At 41.8% G+C, this 16,270-nt stretch overlaps 1 protein-coding gene and 1 long non-coding RNA gene across 2 annotated transcripts; one reads left to right on the top strand and one right to left on the bottom strand.

Moving 5' to 3' along the window:
* Positions 1–5,962: 5,962 nt before the first annotated feature.
* Positions 5,963–15,898, bottom strand: LOC140237450 (uncharacterized). Its single transcript, XM_072317377.1, has 2 exons — positions 15,801–15,898; positions 5,963–7,113 (listed from the first exon to the last, which is right to left on the bottom strand). Exon 2 carries the CDS (start codon positions 7,111–7,113, stop codon positions 6,130–6,132), a length of 984 nt encoding a protein of 327 aa, XP_072173478.1. The 5' UTR covers positions 15,801–15,898; the 3' UTR covers positions 5,963–6,129.
* On the top strand, positions 6,586–11,795 carry LOC140237451 (uncharacterized). Its single transcript, XR_011901842.1, has 4 exons — positions 6,586–7,128; positions 7,595–7,823; positions 8,780–8,866; positions 10,952–11,795. It is a non-coding gene; the product is annotated as an uncharacterized lncRNA (long non-coding RNA).
* Positions 15,899–16,270: the final 372 nt, after the last annotated feature.

Raw genomic sequence — 16,270 nt, 5'->3', positions numbered from 1 at the left:
TTCCCTTATTCTATGAAAAATGTTTTTAAGAGATATTTTTATTTGAATTCCAAAGATGAAAAGGCTTTCCTATATATGCACGATTGTTCATTTTGGAGGGCAAGAGGCATTTGCCCCGCCTCCCGAGAAAATATGGGAGGGGGAATGGAGGGGGATACCTCCACCCACATCCTTCTGTCGATTGGTCTTCTCCATAGATGGCTGACTTACTACACCTTTTTGATACAATTTCGAGGTATTCCTTCAAAAGTGCCTGTGTGCCAGGTCGTTGAATCTCATTTCTCAAAATACAAGAGCTCTGTCGAATGGGAGTGGAATACCCTACCCTCGCCAACGCTGCGCTTGCTGGGTTCCCATCCATATAGACTTGGTACACCTTGGTGATCCATAATTTTACAAATATTCCCCAAAACGTATGCATCAGATTCTTAAAAAAAAAAAAAAAAAAAAAAACTTCGTCTTTGGGAGGAGGGTATAGGTGAGATGCGCCCACACCCCATCAACTTCCGTAAGTGATGACGCACACATTAAACAAGAGCTACACTGAATCACTGATTTCAGGTCTAAACCTGCAAAAATTCCTATCCCCCACCCACATCCTCCCCCTCCGCTTCATTCCTTTGCACCATGAACTTATGCTTTAATATTTTCCAAGTTCCCCCCCCCCCACGTGAAAACAGCTCGACACCCCTTGCTCTGTGCACATACCCGACTTAGATAATTACCTGAAAAGTTCTGCGGAATGAGTAGCCACTTTTTTGGTAACAGAAATGCATGGTTTGTAAGCCCTACATTATAAACAATTATTAACTATTAACTATCGCAATATCAATATTAACATCCTCACATTTCATTCGAGGTATTTGACCTTGTGTGATTTTCATAGGTGAACGGTAATGGCTCGTTAATAAACAGGGCCTACGAGTGCTCTCTAAAACATCATCATGTTTACCATTGATGATGCCAAACTATTCTGATACTTTGAGGTTATTGACCTCTCGAGATCATCAGAGGTCAAAGGCAGAAACTCGTCTGTGTGCCTTGGAATATGAAGACGATGTCATTGTACACAGATATGCTTGTTTTGTACATCTTTACCATGTTTGACCTTTCACTAATGATGTCATACTTCAATATTCTGATATTCTGAGGTCATTGACCTCTCAAGGTCATCAGAGGTCAAAGGTAGAAACCTGTCTGCTCTTTAGAATATGAAGACAATTTCATTGTAAGACAGATATGCTTGTTTTGTACATCTTAACAATGGTTACCATTAACCAATGACATCACAGATCAATATAATATTTTGAGGTCATTGACCTCCAAAGGTCATCAGAGGTCAAAGGTTAAAACCTGGCAATACTCTGTGGAATCAGAAAATGGTTTCCCTGAAGTATAGATGCCTGTTTAGTGAATCATAACCACATATATCATTCACAAATGTCTAAAAACATCAATATTTTGATATTTAAAGTTCATTGACCTCTGGAGGTCATCAGAGGTCAAAGGTAAAAACCTGTCAGTGCTCTGTTGAATCTGGAAATGATTTCTCTGTGGTATAAATGCATGTTTAGTGTAACATAACCACATATATCATTTGCAAATGTCTAAAAACATCGATTTTCTGATATCTAAAGTACATTGACCTCTGGAGGTCATCAGAGGTCAAATCAGACTTACCTCCCGATCTTAAAATAAATCTTATGGTATGTACTAACACTGGTGAAAGTTTCATGCTTTAGTCAAATTTTGCACAATTCACGTGATTCTGAGGGCTTATCTGCTCTACTAATATAACTCATTCGAAGGTAATGCTGCCACCAGGTTTGTTCAGGTAAACCACGCCTTGCCAACAACATAACTTCCTTATTTGTCAGCAAAACTACAGAGAGAGAGGGAGATAACTAGATTCTATTCATAACAAACACTGACCAATCAGAAAGTTCCTTTTATAAGTGCCTAATCGACCCTGAATGCCACTATCATACTGAATGTGCAATTGGTTGAAAGTGCGTACATGCAAATGAGCTAACTGACTTGACCGCCAAACAGTCCTACTAAGCCATTACTACTAGCACTCGAATACAGTGAGTCTTGTGATTTTGCACTAAAATCTCCTGTTTCAACAAGACTTCTATGCCAAGTTTCTAACAATCTCATCATTCAAGCATTCAGCATAATATAGGTGAGTTGATAATTCGATATTTAGTGTCTTTGTGCATAATCGTGACTGTCAGAATAGCTAGTGTGCATATTTAAATACCACGAGTCAGCTGTGCATGTTTCAGTCATTGCACCACAACACTCCATACAGCGACAAATTCTCCACACGTGTTTCCAGCACACACGCAGTCAGACTGGCATGTTAAGCATTCTCAACCACTCTCGAGCGTAAGTTCAACAGGCCTAACTGTCGTGTACATTTCACTTGTAAATTGCGGCACACACATTCTGGCATTCCTACAGTGCATCCTAACTACTAGTAATCCCTTCTCTCTCAGTCACAAAGTTCCTATCAACTGATTACTTAAACTGGCTCGAGCGTCGATGACGGGTTCGTTTGTCCACAGTATATGGACGCGGTCGTGGGATGATGGTCTTGTTCTACTGCTGCTCTTAGATTACTTCACACATCACAACTGCAACCACAGATCACTAAACAGACTTGCAGTCATTCGTCACACAACACTTGACTTTCTTCGTAACTTAGTCTGTTCAAGCAGGAATTGAATTCACAACAACACTGAACGTTTAATTCCAAACTTCTATGTACATTGTCGCAAAGTGTGGTTACATGTAATACTCTGACGGTCTGTACACTTTACAGTATTGTACAGTTCAAACATTTACACACGGATTGTTTCCATTTTAGAAAACCTAGTATTGATACTTATACTCTGTGCCCCAATTCTTATATTATTACCTTTTAGGAGAAGTATGAGTGCATTTCTTTACTTACATACTAACTTACTAAATCACCTTCAGTTTCTAAGTATTATTAACGCTACACTCAGTGTGAACTTAGATTTTATCAAGTTTTGGTTATACTTATAGTGTCTTTAACTGAAATTGAATTACCGGTCCTCCATTCTAGATGTTACTTAGCTCTGTTCCTGGCATTTGTCTCCAAATCTAGACTGCAAGCAGTCTTCCTTGGTTTTCTCCTTTATAAAGCACGGCTCAATAAAATACGCAAACAACAAGAATAAATAACACGCGTCTTTCTGCTAGTCTCATGACACTATCCGGATCTCACCCCGCCGGGATTTTAACCAGCACACACTCCACAGATACATTTCTAGGCCCTGTCAACAGTTCCTTGCAAGTTCTGCACTCACTCTGTCGGTGTCAGACCCTGCAACCCAGGTATCTCACTGCCCGGTACTCGGTGATAGCATAGACATCAAGTGGGTCACACTCCTACCTATCACTGGTGGGACACAAACACCGCTATAAAATAACCATCTTCTGACACTAAATCAGCACCTCGACCGTTACTGTGCACTAGTCAGGCCTGCCCTAGGCACACTCGATTTTGACACTTGTTAAATTTACTAAAAGTAATGAGTGAAAGGACAGAAACACAAGGAGGAAAAAGGGGGGGGGGGAAGAGGAAAGAACAGCAGCTTGCCATGACCACATCACGCTAGGAGTAGGACATCAATTGCCAGATTGCAGCTAAGCCCTTGTAGTTTCAGCATCATCGAGACTCAACCTTCAGCTAAAGCATCAAACTTGTCTTTCATCTCGAACCCAGTCTCTGACACTGCAAACATCACAACTGCTGGTTTGGCATGGTAACACGTCACTCATCAAGCTGTAGAATCTGCCGTCAGTCTTTCGCCTCATCAGGGAATGAAAGGGAAAGGGGGGGGGGGGAAGGGGAAAGGGGAAGGGGAATCTGCCCAACACTCATCACAACCTACACCTATATCTGTGTAACCTATTCGGTATTCAAATGCAAAGAGCACTAACGTTACTATGGTACCACCTCATGTCTTCATAAGATGTTAAACTACAATCCACTGCACATCACATTATCATCATAAAATATTCTAAGTTCACACTTCCCTTGAAAAATTTCCAAGTGCTGACACTGTCAAAAATTTCTAAGTCACACTTCTCTGAAAAATGACTAAGTGCTGACACTGTCAAATATTTCTAAGTCACACTTCTCTTAGAATGACTAAGTGCTGACACTGTCAAAAATTTCTAAGTCACACTTCTCTGAAAAATTTCTAAGTGCTGACACTGTCAAAAATGTTGAAGTCACACTTCTCTGAAAATGACTAAGTCTCAACAAGTGTCTCATACAAAAGCAGAACTAACAGTAACAGTTAGATTCTAGACGACACTAACTAGAATCCTAACACAGTTTAAATTCCAAACACTAGTTGCCAATCTGGGTAAAATTCTAGCAACAAACTGGATAACAACTTGGGTAACAACAATAATTAGACTGAGTCTATCCTAGGAGACATCGTTCATGACCCCCTATCCCAGGGTCCCAGACCCTGCATTGCATCATCGCCATCTCTCTGTTTAGCAAAGAAAAATAACATCCTCTCTTAATAAATTTGCCTAAGAGACTGTGAGCATGTAAGAAAATATTCTCAAACAATTGGTACTCCATACTTGTCCCTACTCTATTGAGAAGCAGAGTTATTTTCGCCTAAGTCAATGGGAAAGAAACCCTAAATTCGCTATCCATCTTCTTAATAAAATTGTTTCCAATTTCCCTAACTAAGAAGACCATCACAAATATTTTCTAAGTATTTATTTATATCCTCATATCTCAGTTTATAAGTTCTAACCATGCTAACAACATTATAGGGACTTAGAGAATTTTAGACTTACGATTGCTCTAACTTTATAGCCTCAGACTTTATCAGATCACAAATGTAGCATCAACAAGACATCAAGGATGTACAGGGTCAAAATCATCAACGAAATTCTCAGCCAGGGTAAAATTTCAAGCTTCCCGGGCCCCCTTTTATACCCCTTGACCCGGAGTCCTAAAGTGCAGACAATACGCCTGTGAACGCTGATTGGCTAAAAGTTTTTACGTCACGCACAGCGGTAAATTCGATTGGGAAGTACACTTCAGCGACCATTGTTCGCCGGGGAATTAACCTGGATACAACAAAAATTACACTCTCATCTTTGGACATTACACTTCCAAAACGAATTCTGGCTATTCACCAACTTATTTCTCTTCAGTATAAAAGGTAAGCAGTGAAATTACACATTTCTTAATACCATTTCTCGTACGTGAATGCACTCGATCTTACCTCAGTCCCACATGTACTATTCTATGTTTTCTGACTGAGCTATAATTAGCACACGGGTTTCGCCGTTGCCGGTTGATTTTAGACTTGCCAGTAAAACCACATAGTCTCATTTTATACTTGTGAAAACATTCAAATAACATAAGTTTCTTCCAAAATCCAATCTTTTCTACCAAAAAGATCTACAAGAGCCAAAACCTATGTCATAAATTCTGAATTCGTCTGTTGACATTCTGTGATACGGTAACTACGCCATACACTGTGCAATTGTCTATATAGCCTAGCTAGCGTCTACACATTGTCATTTACGTGTGCATCCTGCTAGTCTTCTATCATCACTGTTCATTGTTTATTACACATATTCTTCAATAAAATCTTCCTTACTATAATATTCATTTTGTGTAAAAAGCCTCAATTTCGTTGTTTTATATTTCCCAGAATTTTGTTCACATTCCAATGTTCAACGTTAACAATTTTAAAAAAAATTATCAAAACATTGCCTGTATCCAAAGACAATATCAACATTGCTGTTCTCGTTATGTACTACATGTATTGTATTGTATTTTTTTTTTTTTTTTTTTTTTTCGGGGGGGGGGGGGGGATAACAGCATTTTCCTCACACTATCCCCCTCCTCGACAATCACTGTCCCAGTGATAATTACCGCCACCTTTAAATTTACAGATCCAAATTATAACTTTTAATGTCTTCCTGAATGAGCAGAATTAATAAATTTCCTACTCATATCCTACAACACCAAATATATGACATATGTTACATCTCATATATCTACACTTATTTACAACAACAACAACAGTAACTATATACAGTTCATATCACACTCTATTCTTCTTTCACTTCACACAGGTCTGACTCCGGATGAACAATGTCCACTGTCTCTCTCAGGAGCCGGGTCTGTCCATGTGCTGTCACATAAACCTTGCTCCTGATTTCGATGCGAGTGATTACGCGGATCCCCACACACGGCTTTTTCAGAAGAATGGTTAGTTCATCATCGCTGTCGTCCCGTAGATCAATAGTGCGCTTCCTCGATATCTCTGTACTGGGCTTTGCTGGGGTGCTGTCGCCATTCTCAACGTTGCCATCGTCATCGCTAGAGTTGCCGCCAGCGTCGTCATCATTCTTAGCACTTCCATCGTCATCACTACAGTTGCTGCCAGCGTCGTCATTCTTAACGCTGCAATCGTCATCACTACAGTTGCTGCCAGAGTCGCTGTCAGAGTCGTCGTGGCTGCTGCCCTCATCACTGGAGTCACCATCACTGAAGATCTCCTCCCACTCGCCTTCGTCTTCCACTTCAACTGTTGTTACTTTTTCTTCATTTCCCTTGCTTAGCTCCTCCTTCTCTTCCTCGTCTCTCCTTTCCTCCTTCTTTTCTTCTTTGTCTCTCCTTTCCTTCTTCTCTTCCTTGTCTCTCCTTTCCTCCTTCTCTTCTTTGTCTCTCCTTTCCTCCTTCTCTTCTTTGTCTCTCCTTTCCTCCTTCTTCTCTTCCTTGTCTCTCCTTTCCTTCTTCTCTTCCTTGTCTCGCCTTTCCTTCTTTGTTATCCGCTCCCCCCTCAACTCGACCTGGGACCTATTCTTCATCCAGTTTTTGCGATACGTCTCGCTAGCGACACCATACTGGATGGTGGGCAGCCTTCGATGGGGATGGTGTGTTCCATGGTGGAGATCGAGCGCTCGCTGATTCTCCACCTCCCTCCCACAGATCCTACATCTCCCCGTTATGGTTGTCTCATGATGATTGTTTAGATGTTGGCGATACACCTCCCACGTGTTGTAATACGAGGAACAGAAACGGCACTTCATCTGTGAAGCAATCAGGTGGGTAGAAACAAAACAAATATCATCTGGTTAGTCATTTACTCATCATCCTTCCTAAATCTTAGTGGAGGCAGTCTAACTCTATGGGGATTGCGTCTCACAGTCTCATCAAGCCAATTCTTGCGGGGGGGACCATCATAGATCTTAAGTCTGTTAACGTGTACCACTTTTGGTGCGGTCCTCTGTGACTGTTGGATACGATACACTACTTCAGACAGTTTACTGGTTACAAGGTACGGACCCAGCCACTTCATCATCAACTTAGGTGATAGACCTCTCCTCCTCTGGATACTTTGCAACCAAACCCAGTCACCCTTCTTGAATGTACGCATCACAGTGTTTCTGTCATACATCTGTTTCTGCTTAGAAGCTGCTAACTTCAGTTTTGATCTCGCATTCTCATGTGCATCTTGTAGCGAACATCTTAACCTGTATGCATAATCATCTTTGTCATTTTCATCATCAGGTGTTGGTGATTCTATCGTCAAATCTACCGGAAGAGTAGTTTCCCTTCCCAACATCATCATAGAGGGAGTTTCACCAGTCGACGATTGGATTGACGTTCGATAGGCCATCATAGCGAATGGTATCCTCTCATCCCAGTCTCTCTGATGACGATCAGGGTCAAGTGATGCAGCTAGTGTAGTCGTCAAAGTGCGGTTGAATCGCTCAACGAAGCCGTCTCCCTTAGGATGGTAAGGACAAGTTCGGGTTTTCTTCACTCCTAACATCTTACATACTTCCTTCATCAGTGTGGACTCAAAGTGTGTAACTCTTTGGGTATCCCAAATCGACAAATGAATTCCTCAACAAAGGCCTTAGCAACCGTCACAGCTTCTTGGTTAGGAATGGCAAAGGCTTCAATCCATTTAGTAAAGTAATCTCCGATGACAAGCACATAGACATTCCCTCTATCAGTCTTAGGTAGGGGTCCCATGACATCCATCGCAACACGTTCTAATGGGGCTCCAACTCCATATTGCTGCAAAGGGGCAAGAAGTCTCTTGGGCGGATTCTTCATCATGGCACAAGTGTTGCATTTTCTCACCCACGACCTCACATCACTTGCAAGTCCTACCCAATAATACCTCTGCTGTACTTTGTGAAGCAACTTATGTATCCCTAAGTGTCCAGCTGTTGGAGAATTATGCAATTCCATCAAAATCTCTGGTCGTAGGGTACGAGGGAGAACAAGTTTCCAAGTCACATCACTACCATCAACAGACTCCCATTTTCTCATCAGTACCCCATCTCGCACTGCCAGTAAATCCCAGTTCACCCAATAGGTTTTCACTGCAGAGGAAAGGGCACACACTTCTTTCCATTCTGGCTTCACATCATTTGTTTCTTTCCATCTCAACAAATGTTTGATGTCAGCATCTTGCTGCTGTGCTCGTCTAATTCTCTCAAACGTCACAGAGGGAAGCAAAGTAATTGCAGCAACTCTCTCTGTCAACTCATCTACATCAAAAGCTGTATTCTCAGCCATCATCCATGAATAACTTGTACCTAAGTAAGAAACAACAACAACAACACTAAAATTCAAATGTCTGAAACTTCAATAACTTCGTAGTTTACTCCACCATTTCAATTAACTACTCGACACGCTTAGTCATCAGTATCTAATTCACTGTCTCTGTTTCCTACACAGGCATCATTTAGGCGGCCGCACTGGGAACAAGGGCGTCTTGACAGTCCGTCAGCATTCATGTGAACTCTTCCAGCACGATGAACCAAGGTAAGGCGATACTGAGTGACTATCTCTAACCATCTAGCTAGCTGACCTTCAGGATTCTTGAAATTGAGTAACCATGTCAGTGCGCCATGATCTGTTCGAACTTGGACTTCTTGACCGTAGAGATAATGACGAAAGTGCTTCAGAAAGTGAACAATCGCTAACAGCTCTCGTCTCGTCACGCAGTAGTTTTGCTCTGCCCGACTCAAAGTTCGACTTGCATAGGCTATGACTCTCTCATGCCCATCTTGTGCTTGTGATAACACGGCCCCGATAGCGTACTTGCTTGCATCAGTGTCCATAAGAAATGGTACTCCTTCTCTTGGATAGGCTAGAATTGGGGAGGTTGTTAACTTCTCCTTCAAAGTCTGGAATGCCGTCTCACACTCTGAGCTCCAGTCAAATTTCTTCTCTTTCTGAGTGAGGACATGAAGTGGTCTTGCAATTTCAGCAAAGTCCTTAATGTACCTGCGATAATATGACGCCAGGCCGAGAAAACTTCTGACATCAGTTGTGTTGGCAGGTGTAGGCCACGATTTGATTGATTCTATCTTCTCAGGATCTGTGCGTACTCCGTTGTCAGACACAATGTGACCGAGGTAGAGGACTTCTCTCTTGAACAGGTGACATTTCTTGGGTTTCAACTTCAAGTTAGCACTCCTCAGACGATCTAGAACGAGTTTGAGTCTGTCAATCACCTCCTCCACTGATGAGCCAAATACGATAACATCATCCAAGTAAATGAGTAGTATCTTCCAATGAAGTCCTGCCAGCACAGTTTCCATCAATCTCTCAAAAGTAGACGGTGCATTTGATAACCCAAAAGGCATCACTTCAAATTGGTACAGACCTCCAGGCACAACAAAAGCCGACTTCAACTTTGCATCATCATCAAGGGGAACCTGCCAGTAACCAGAGGCTAAGTCTAGTGTGCAGAAATACTTTGCACCATCAAGAGCATCAATCGACTCATCTATTCTTGGAAGGGGAAACGAGTCTTTCACAGTGTGTTTGTTGAGTAGGCGATAATCTACACAAAACCTCTTGGTACCGTCTTTCTTATCCACGAGTACAACAGGGGAAGACCACGGGCTGCATGATGGCTTGATTATGCCTCGTTCTAACATTTCTTTCACTTGTTTGTCGATTTCATCTTTCAGACCCATAGGCGGACGTCTTGGCCCTTGTCGTAGTGGTGCATTACATGTCGTGTGAATGGAGTGATACATCATCATAGTTCGACCTATGTCATTGTCTCCTCTTGCAAATACGTCTCCATACTCAGCTAACATCTCGGCTATTTTGGCATGCTGTCGCTCATCAATGTTGGCTGTTGCTTCGATATACAAGTCTCTCAGGTGTTTGGGTACATCATCAATCGGTTCATCAGCACTAACTTCAACTCTCTGAACACGGCTTCGTTCATCACTCATACTGGCACAGGAAATGACCTCATTGTCTATCACAACTAACTCCTCTTCACAGTTTATTCTCGCATTCATGCATTGGAGAAAATCCATCCCCAAAATTCCATCTTGCTCAATAGCTGCTACCACCAACTCAACTTCATGTACTCTACTTCCAATCTTCATCTCTACTTCAATTTCTCCATGCACTCTAATTGCAGATCCATTTGCCTGAGAAAGCTGTACTGCAGAATGACACATATTTGCTTGATGCATTGTGCTGACTACATCATGAGAAATTAATGAAATTGTTGCTCCAGTGTCAATTAAGAAATGCAACTGTCTGTCATCAATCATCACGGGAATGAACATAGTGTAACTGACATCACTGATAGTGCAAATTCTAGTTCTGTTACTCTGCTGTTCATCATCTAGTTGTTTGGGCCTGGTCGCTGGTAGTTGGGCCGTCCCCTGGCCAACAGGGAAGACCTCCTGTCGTTTCCCTGCTGAGCTCCACGATTTGGGCACTCCCTACTAAAGTGTCCAACCTGCTGGCAAGCAAAACATGTGACAGTAGATCTATCAATCTTTGGTCTCACATCACTCTGTCTCAACACTTCAGTCAACTGTTTGAGAGTAGATTTCAGCTCATCAATTTCATGTCTCATTTTGTCATTCACAGGTGCAGCCTGGACCTGGTTTTCCACTGTCCTGACGTATCGAGTTGGCCTACATCTCTCGCGAGCTTTCTCTACCTTCAAAAAGGATTCTGTCGCGAGCCCTGCACGGATTGCCTCATCTAAAGTCGTTGCATGCGCACGGAATATGCCACTACGGATCTCTGAGTCATCAATTGCTTCTGAGAAATGTCCACGCGCCAGTCTCTCACGTGCATCATTACTCAGTTCGGGGTAAGCTAAGGCAGTCAAATCACGGATGGCTTGGCCGAGTTCTTGCAGAGTCTCATCTTTCCCACGACGCCTCATTCTAAGTTCCATCAAGAAATTTTCAGCATGCTCCCCTGGACCAAATCTATGTTCCAAGTGCTTCACTAAGTCCTTGTAAGAAATGGGTGCACCAGGAGGCAAATTTGACAACACCTTCAAAGCAGGTCCCTGCAAACGAGTCGCCAAATACTGCCCAGCCTCAGAGTCAGTCCACGCATTCAACTCTTTGCAAACCTCAAAATGACGGCGATAATCAGCCCACGGCATCTTGCCACTGAACTTGTCGGGAATGACATCCTTGCGATGTACATCTGCGGTTCGCATCATCACTTCAGTTGGGACATCACTTGCGACATATCGGGGGTTGGCATCAAACTGACTAGCGGGATATTCGCGTCGTCTTCTCGGCGGGATGCTATCACCATACTCATTCATTCTGACAGCTATCTCTGGATCCGTACCATCAACAGCCCAACTTCTAGTGACTACATCATCACCCCCACCAGTACCCTCTGTCATCGTCACAGGACTCACTGGACTAGCTTCAGTCATGACCGCCTTTTTATTTTTAGCGTAGAAATGGGGTTTGTGAACGTGTCTCTTACAACAATCAGGAGCAAGCTCCCCTATGCAACTAGTCACCTATGTACTACTCTTTCACCTTAACTCTAACCAACCAGTTCGTGAATAGAGTTGTAATTTACACTAAGGTAGAAGTGTGCATTTTTACTGATACTCAACTATCTTACGTGTATTAATACTTTGTAATACGCACTCATACTCTCCTATACTCCCAACCAAATTTAAGAACAGTACTTTATTAGTACTCAGAATTTTCAGTCTATTTCAGAGCACAGGTACTACATGAGCCTCTCGACAGACCAGCTGTCCTAACCTCAAACTTCACCACCAACGTTACTGTAACTTCTTCACATCACTATCTTAGGTCTCACAGCTCCCTGCTGTTCACCTATTACTAACTCACAACTTCAACGTCACTACATCGCCTTATCTCCACAACAGCATAAGTTCTCCAAAACTCCAACGATTTGTCATGTAATACCAGTGTCCAAGATAGCACAATCACCTCATATTCTGTGCTTCACTTTTAACCACTAAGTACTTGTTAGTGCTATAAGCCTAAGTACTATTCCAAAACTAACAACCTGTTTGTAACCATACCAACAAATTTTCTTCTACTGTCCTAATACAAAATTCACTAAGTTAAAATTCTGACTTAGACCTTTACAATAGACCATCAGACCGCTCACAGAAATATAATTTCTGAAGTAAAGACTGAACCATCACTCCGCTTACAAAAATTTTAATCTGAACTAGTGCAGCGTGACCATCCCACCGCTTACAAATATGTAACGGTATTTGATCGTGACCATGTACCAATTTGGGGTGGCGATCTTAAAAGATTTGTCCTATCTGCCACCAAACAGTAACAAGGCTAGATCTCCGTAACGGTAGCTCAATCAATCAAATCTCATCAACTATCACTCATTCGAAGGTAATGCTGCCACCAGGTTTGTTCAGGTAAACCACGCCTTGCCAACAACATAACTTCCTTATTGTCAGCAGAACTACAGAGAGAGAGGGAGAATAACTAGATTCTATTCACAACAAACACTGACCAATAGGAAAGCTCCTTTTGTAAGTGCCTAAACGACCCTGAATGCCACTATCATACTGAATGTGCAATTGGTTGAAAGTGCGTACATGCAAATGAGATAACTGACTTGACCGCCAAACAGTCCTACTAAGCCATTGCTACTAGCACTCGAATACAGTGAGTCTCGTGATTTTGCACTAAAATCTCCTGTTTCAACAAGACTTCTATGCCAAGTTTCTAACAATCTCATCATTCAAGCATTCAGCATAATATAGGTGAGTTGATAATTCGATATTTAGTGTTTTTGTGCATAATCGTGACTGTCAGAATAGCTAGTGTTGATATTTAAATACCACGAGTCAGCTGTGCACGTTTCAGTCATTGCACCACAACACTCCATACAGCGACAATTTCGCCACACGTGTTTCCAGCACACACACAGTCAGACTGGCATGCTAAGCATTCTCAACCACTCTCGAGCGTAAGGTCAACAGGCCTAACTGTCATGTACATTTCACTTGTAAATTGCGGCACCCACATTCTGGCATTCCTACAGTGTATCCTAACTACTAGTAATCCCTTCTCTCTCAGTCACAAAGTTCTTATCAAACTGATTACTTAAACTGGCTCGAGCGTCGATGACGGGTTCGTTTGTCCACAGTATATGGACGCGGTCGTGGGATGATGGTCTTGTTTTACTGCTACTCTTAAATTATTTCACACATCACAACCGCAACCACAGATCACTAAACAGACTTGCAGTCATTCGTCACACAACACTTGACTTTCTTCGTAACTTAGTCTGTTCAAGCAGGAATTGAATTCACAACAACACTGAACGTTTAATTCCAAACTTCTATGTACATTGTCGCAAAGTGTGATTACATATGTATACTCTGTACACTTTACATATTGTACAATCCAAACATTTACACACGGATTGTTTCCATTTTAGAAAATCTAGTATTGATACTTTACTCTGTGCCCCAATTCTTATATTATTACCTTTTAGGAGAAGTATGAGTGCATTTCTTTACTTACAGGCATGTTCATACTAACTTAATTACTAGACCACTTTTCTAATAAAGTACTGTTATTACTAACGTTACACTCTGTGTGAACTTAGATTCTATCAACTTTTGGTTATACTTATACTATAGTGTCTTTAACTGAAATTGAATTACTGGTCCTCCATTCTAGATGTTACTTAGCTCTGTTCCTGGCATTTGTCTCCAAATCTAGACTGCAAGCAGTCTTCCTTGGTTTTCTCCTTTATAAAGCACGGCTCAATAAAATACGCAAACAACAAGAATAAATAACACGCGTCTTTCTACTAGTCTCATGACACTATCCGGATCTCACCCCGCCGGGATTTTAACCAGCACACACTCCACAGATACATTTCTAGGCCCTGTCAACAGTTCCTTGCAAGTTCTGCACTCACTCTGTCGGTGTCAGACCCTGCAACCTAGGTATCTCACTGCCCGGTACTCGGTGATAGCATAGACATCAAGTGGGTCACACTCCTACCTATCACTGGTGGGACACAAACACCGCTTTCAAATAACTATCTTCTGACACTAAATCAGCACCGCGATCGTTACTGTGCACTAGTCAGGCCTGCCCTAGGCACACTCGATTATGACACTTGTTAAATTTACTAAAAGTAATGAGTGAAAGGACAGAAACACAAGGAGGAAAAAGGGGGGGGGGGGAAGAGGAAAGAACAGCAGCTTGCCATGACCACATCACGCTAGGAGTAGGACATCAATTGCCAGATTGCAGCTAAGCCCTTGTAGTTTCAGCATCATCGAGACTCAACCTTCAGCTAAAGCATCAAACTTGTCTTTCATCTCGAACCCAGTCTCTGACACTGCAAACATCACAACTGCTGGTTTGGCATGGTAACACGTCACTCATCAAGCTGTAGAATCTGCCGTCAGTCTTTCGCCTCATCAGGGAATGAAAGGGAAAGGGGGGGGGGGGGGAAGGGGAAAGGGGAAGGGGAATCTGCCCAACACTCATCACAACCTACACCTATATCTGTGTAACCTATTCGGTATTCAAATGCAAAGAGCACTAACGTTACTATGGTACCACCTCATGTCTTCATAAGATGTTAAACTACAATCCACTGCACATCACATTATCATCATAAAATATTCTAAGTTCACACTTCCCTTGAAAAATTTCCAAGTGCTGACACTGTCAAAAATTTCTAAGTCACACTTCTCTGAAAAATGACTAAGTGCTGACACTGTCAAATATTTCTAAGTCACACTTCTCTTAGAATGACTAAGTGCTGACACTGTCAAAAATTTCTAAGTCACACTTCTCTGAAAAATTTCTAAGTGCTGACACTGTCAAAAATGTTGAAGTCACACTTCTCTGAAAATGACTAAGTCTCAACAAGTGTCTCATACAAAAGCAGAACTAACAGTAACAGTTAGATTCTAGACGACACTAACTAGAATCCTAACACAGTTTAAATTCCAAACACTAGTTGCCAATCTGGGTAAAATTCTAGCAACAAACTGGATAACAACTTGGGTAACAACAATAATTAGACTGAGTCTATCCTAGGAGACATCGTTCATGACCCCCTATCCCAGGGTCCCAGACCCTGCATTGCATCATCGCCATCTCTCTGTTTAGCAAAGAAAAATAACATCCTCTCTTAATAAATTTGCCTAAGAGACTGTGAGCATGTAAGAAAATATTCTCAAACAATTGGTACTCCATACTTGTCCCTACTCTATTGAGAAGCAGAGTTATTTTCGCCTAAGTCAATGGGAAAGAAACCCTAAATTCGCTATCCATCTTCTTAATAAAATTGTTTCCAATTTCCCTAACTAAGAAGACCATCACAAATATTTTCTAAGTATTTATTTATATCCTCATATCTCAGTTTATAAGTTCTAACCATGCTAACAACATTATAGGGACTTAGAGAATTTTAGACTTACGATTGCTCTAACTTTATAGCCTCAGACTTTATCAGATCACAAATGTAGCATCAACAAGACATCAAGGATGTACAGGGTCAAAATCATCAACGAAATTCTCAGCCAGGGTAAAATTTCAAGCTTCCCGGGCCCCCTTTTATACCCCTTGACCCGGAGTCCTAAAGTGCAGACAATACGCCTGTGAACGCTGATTGGCTAAAAGTTTTTACGTCACGCACAGCGGTAAATTCGATTGGGAAGTACACTGCAGCGACCATTGTTCGCCGGGGAATTAACCTGGATACAACAAAAATTACACTCTCATCTTTGGACATTACACTTCCAAAACGAATTCTGGCTATTCACCAACTTATTTCTCTTCAGTATAAAAGGTAAGCAGTGAAATTACACATTTCTTAATACCATTTCTCGTACGTGAATGCACTCGATCTTACCTCAGTCCCACATGTACTATTCTATGTTTTCTGACT

The sequence above is a fragment of the Diadema setosum genome, chromosome 14, assembly GCF_964275005.1.
Source record: "Diadema setosum chromosome 14, eeDiaSeto1, whole genome shotgun sequence".
Classification (NCBI taxonomy): domain Eukaryota; kingdom Metazoa; phylum Echinodermata; class Echinoidea; order Diadematoida; family Diadematidae; genus Diadema; species Diadema setosum.
The sequence above is the reverse complement of the archived record's forward strand: the minus strand, read 5'-3'. Positions and strand labels throughout refer to the sequence as shown.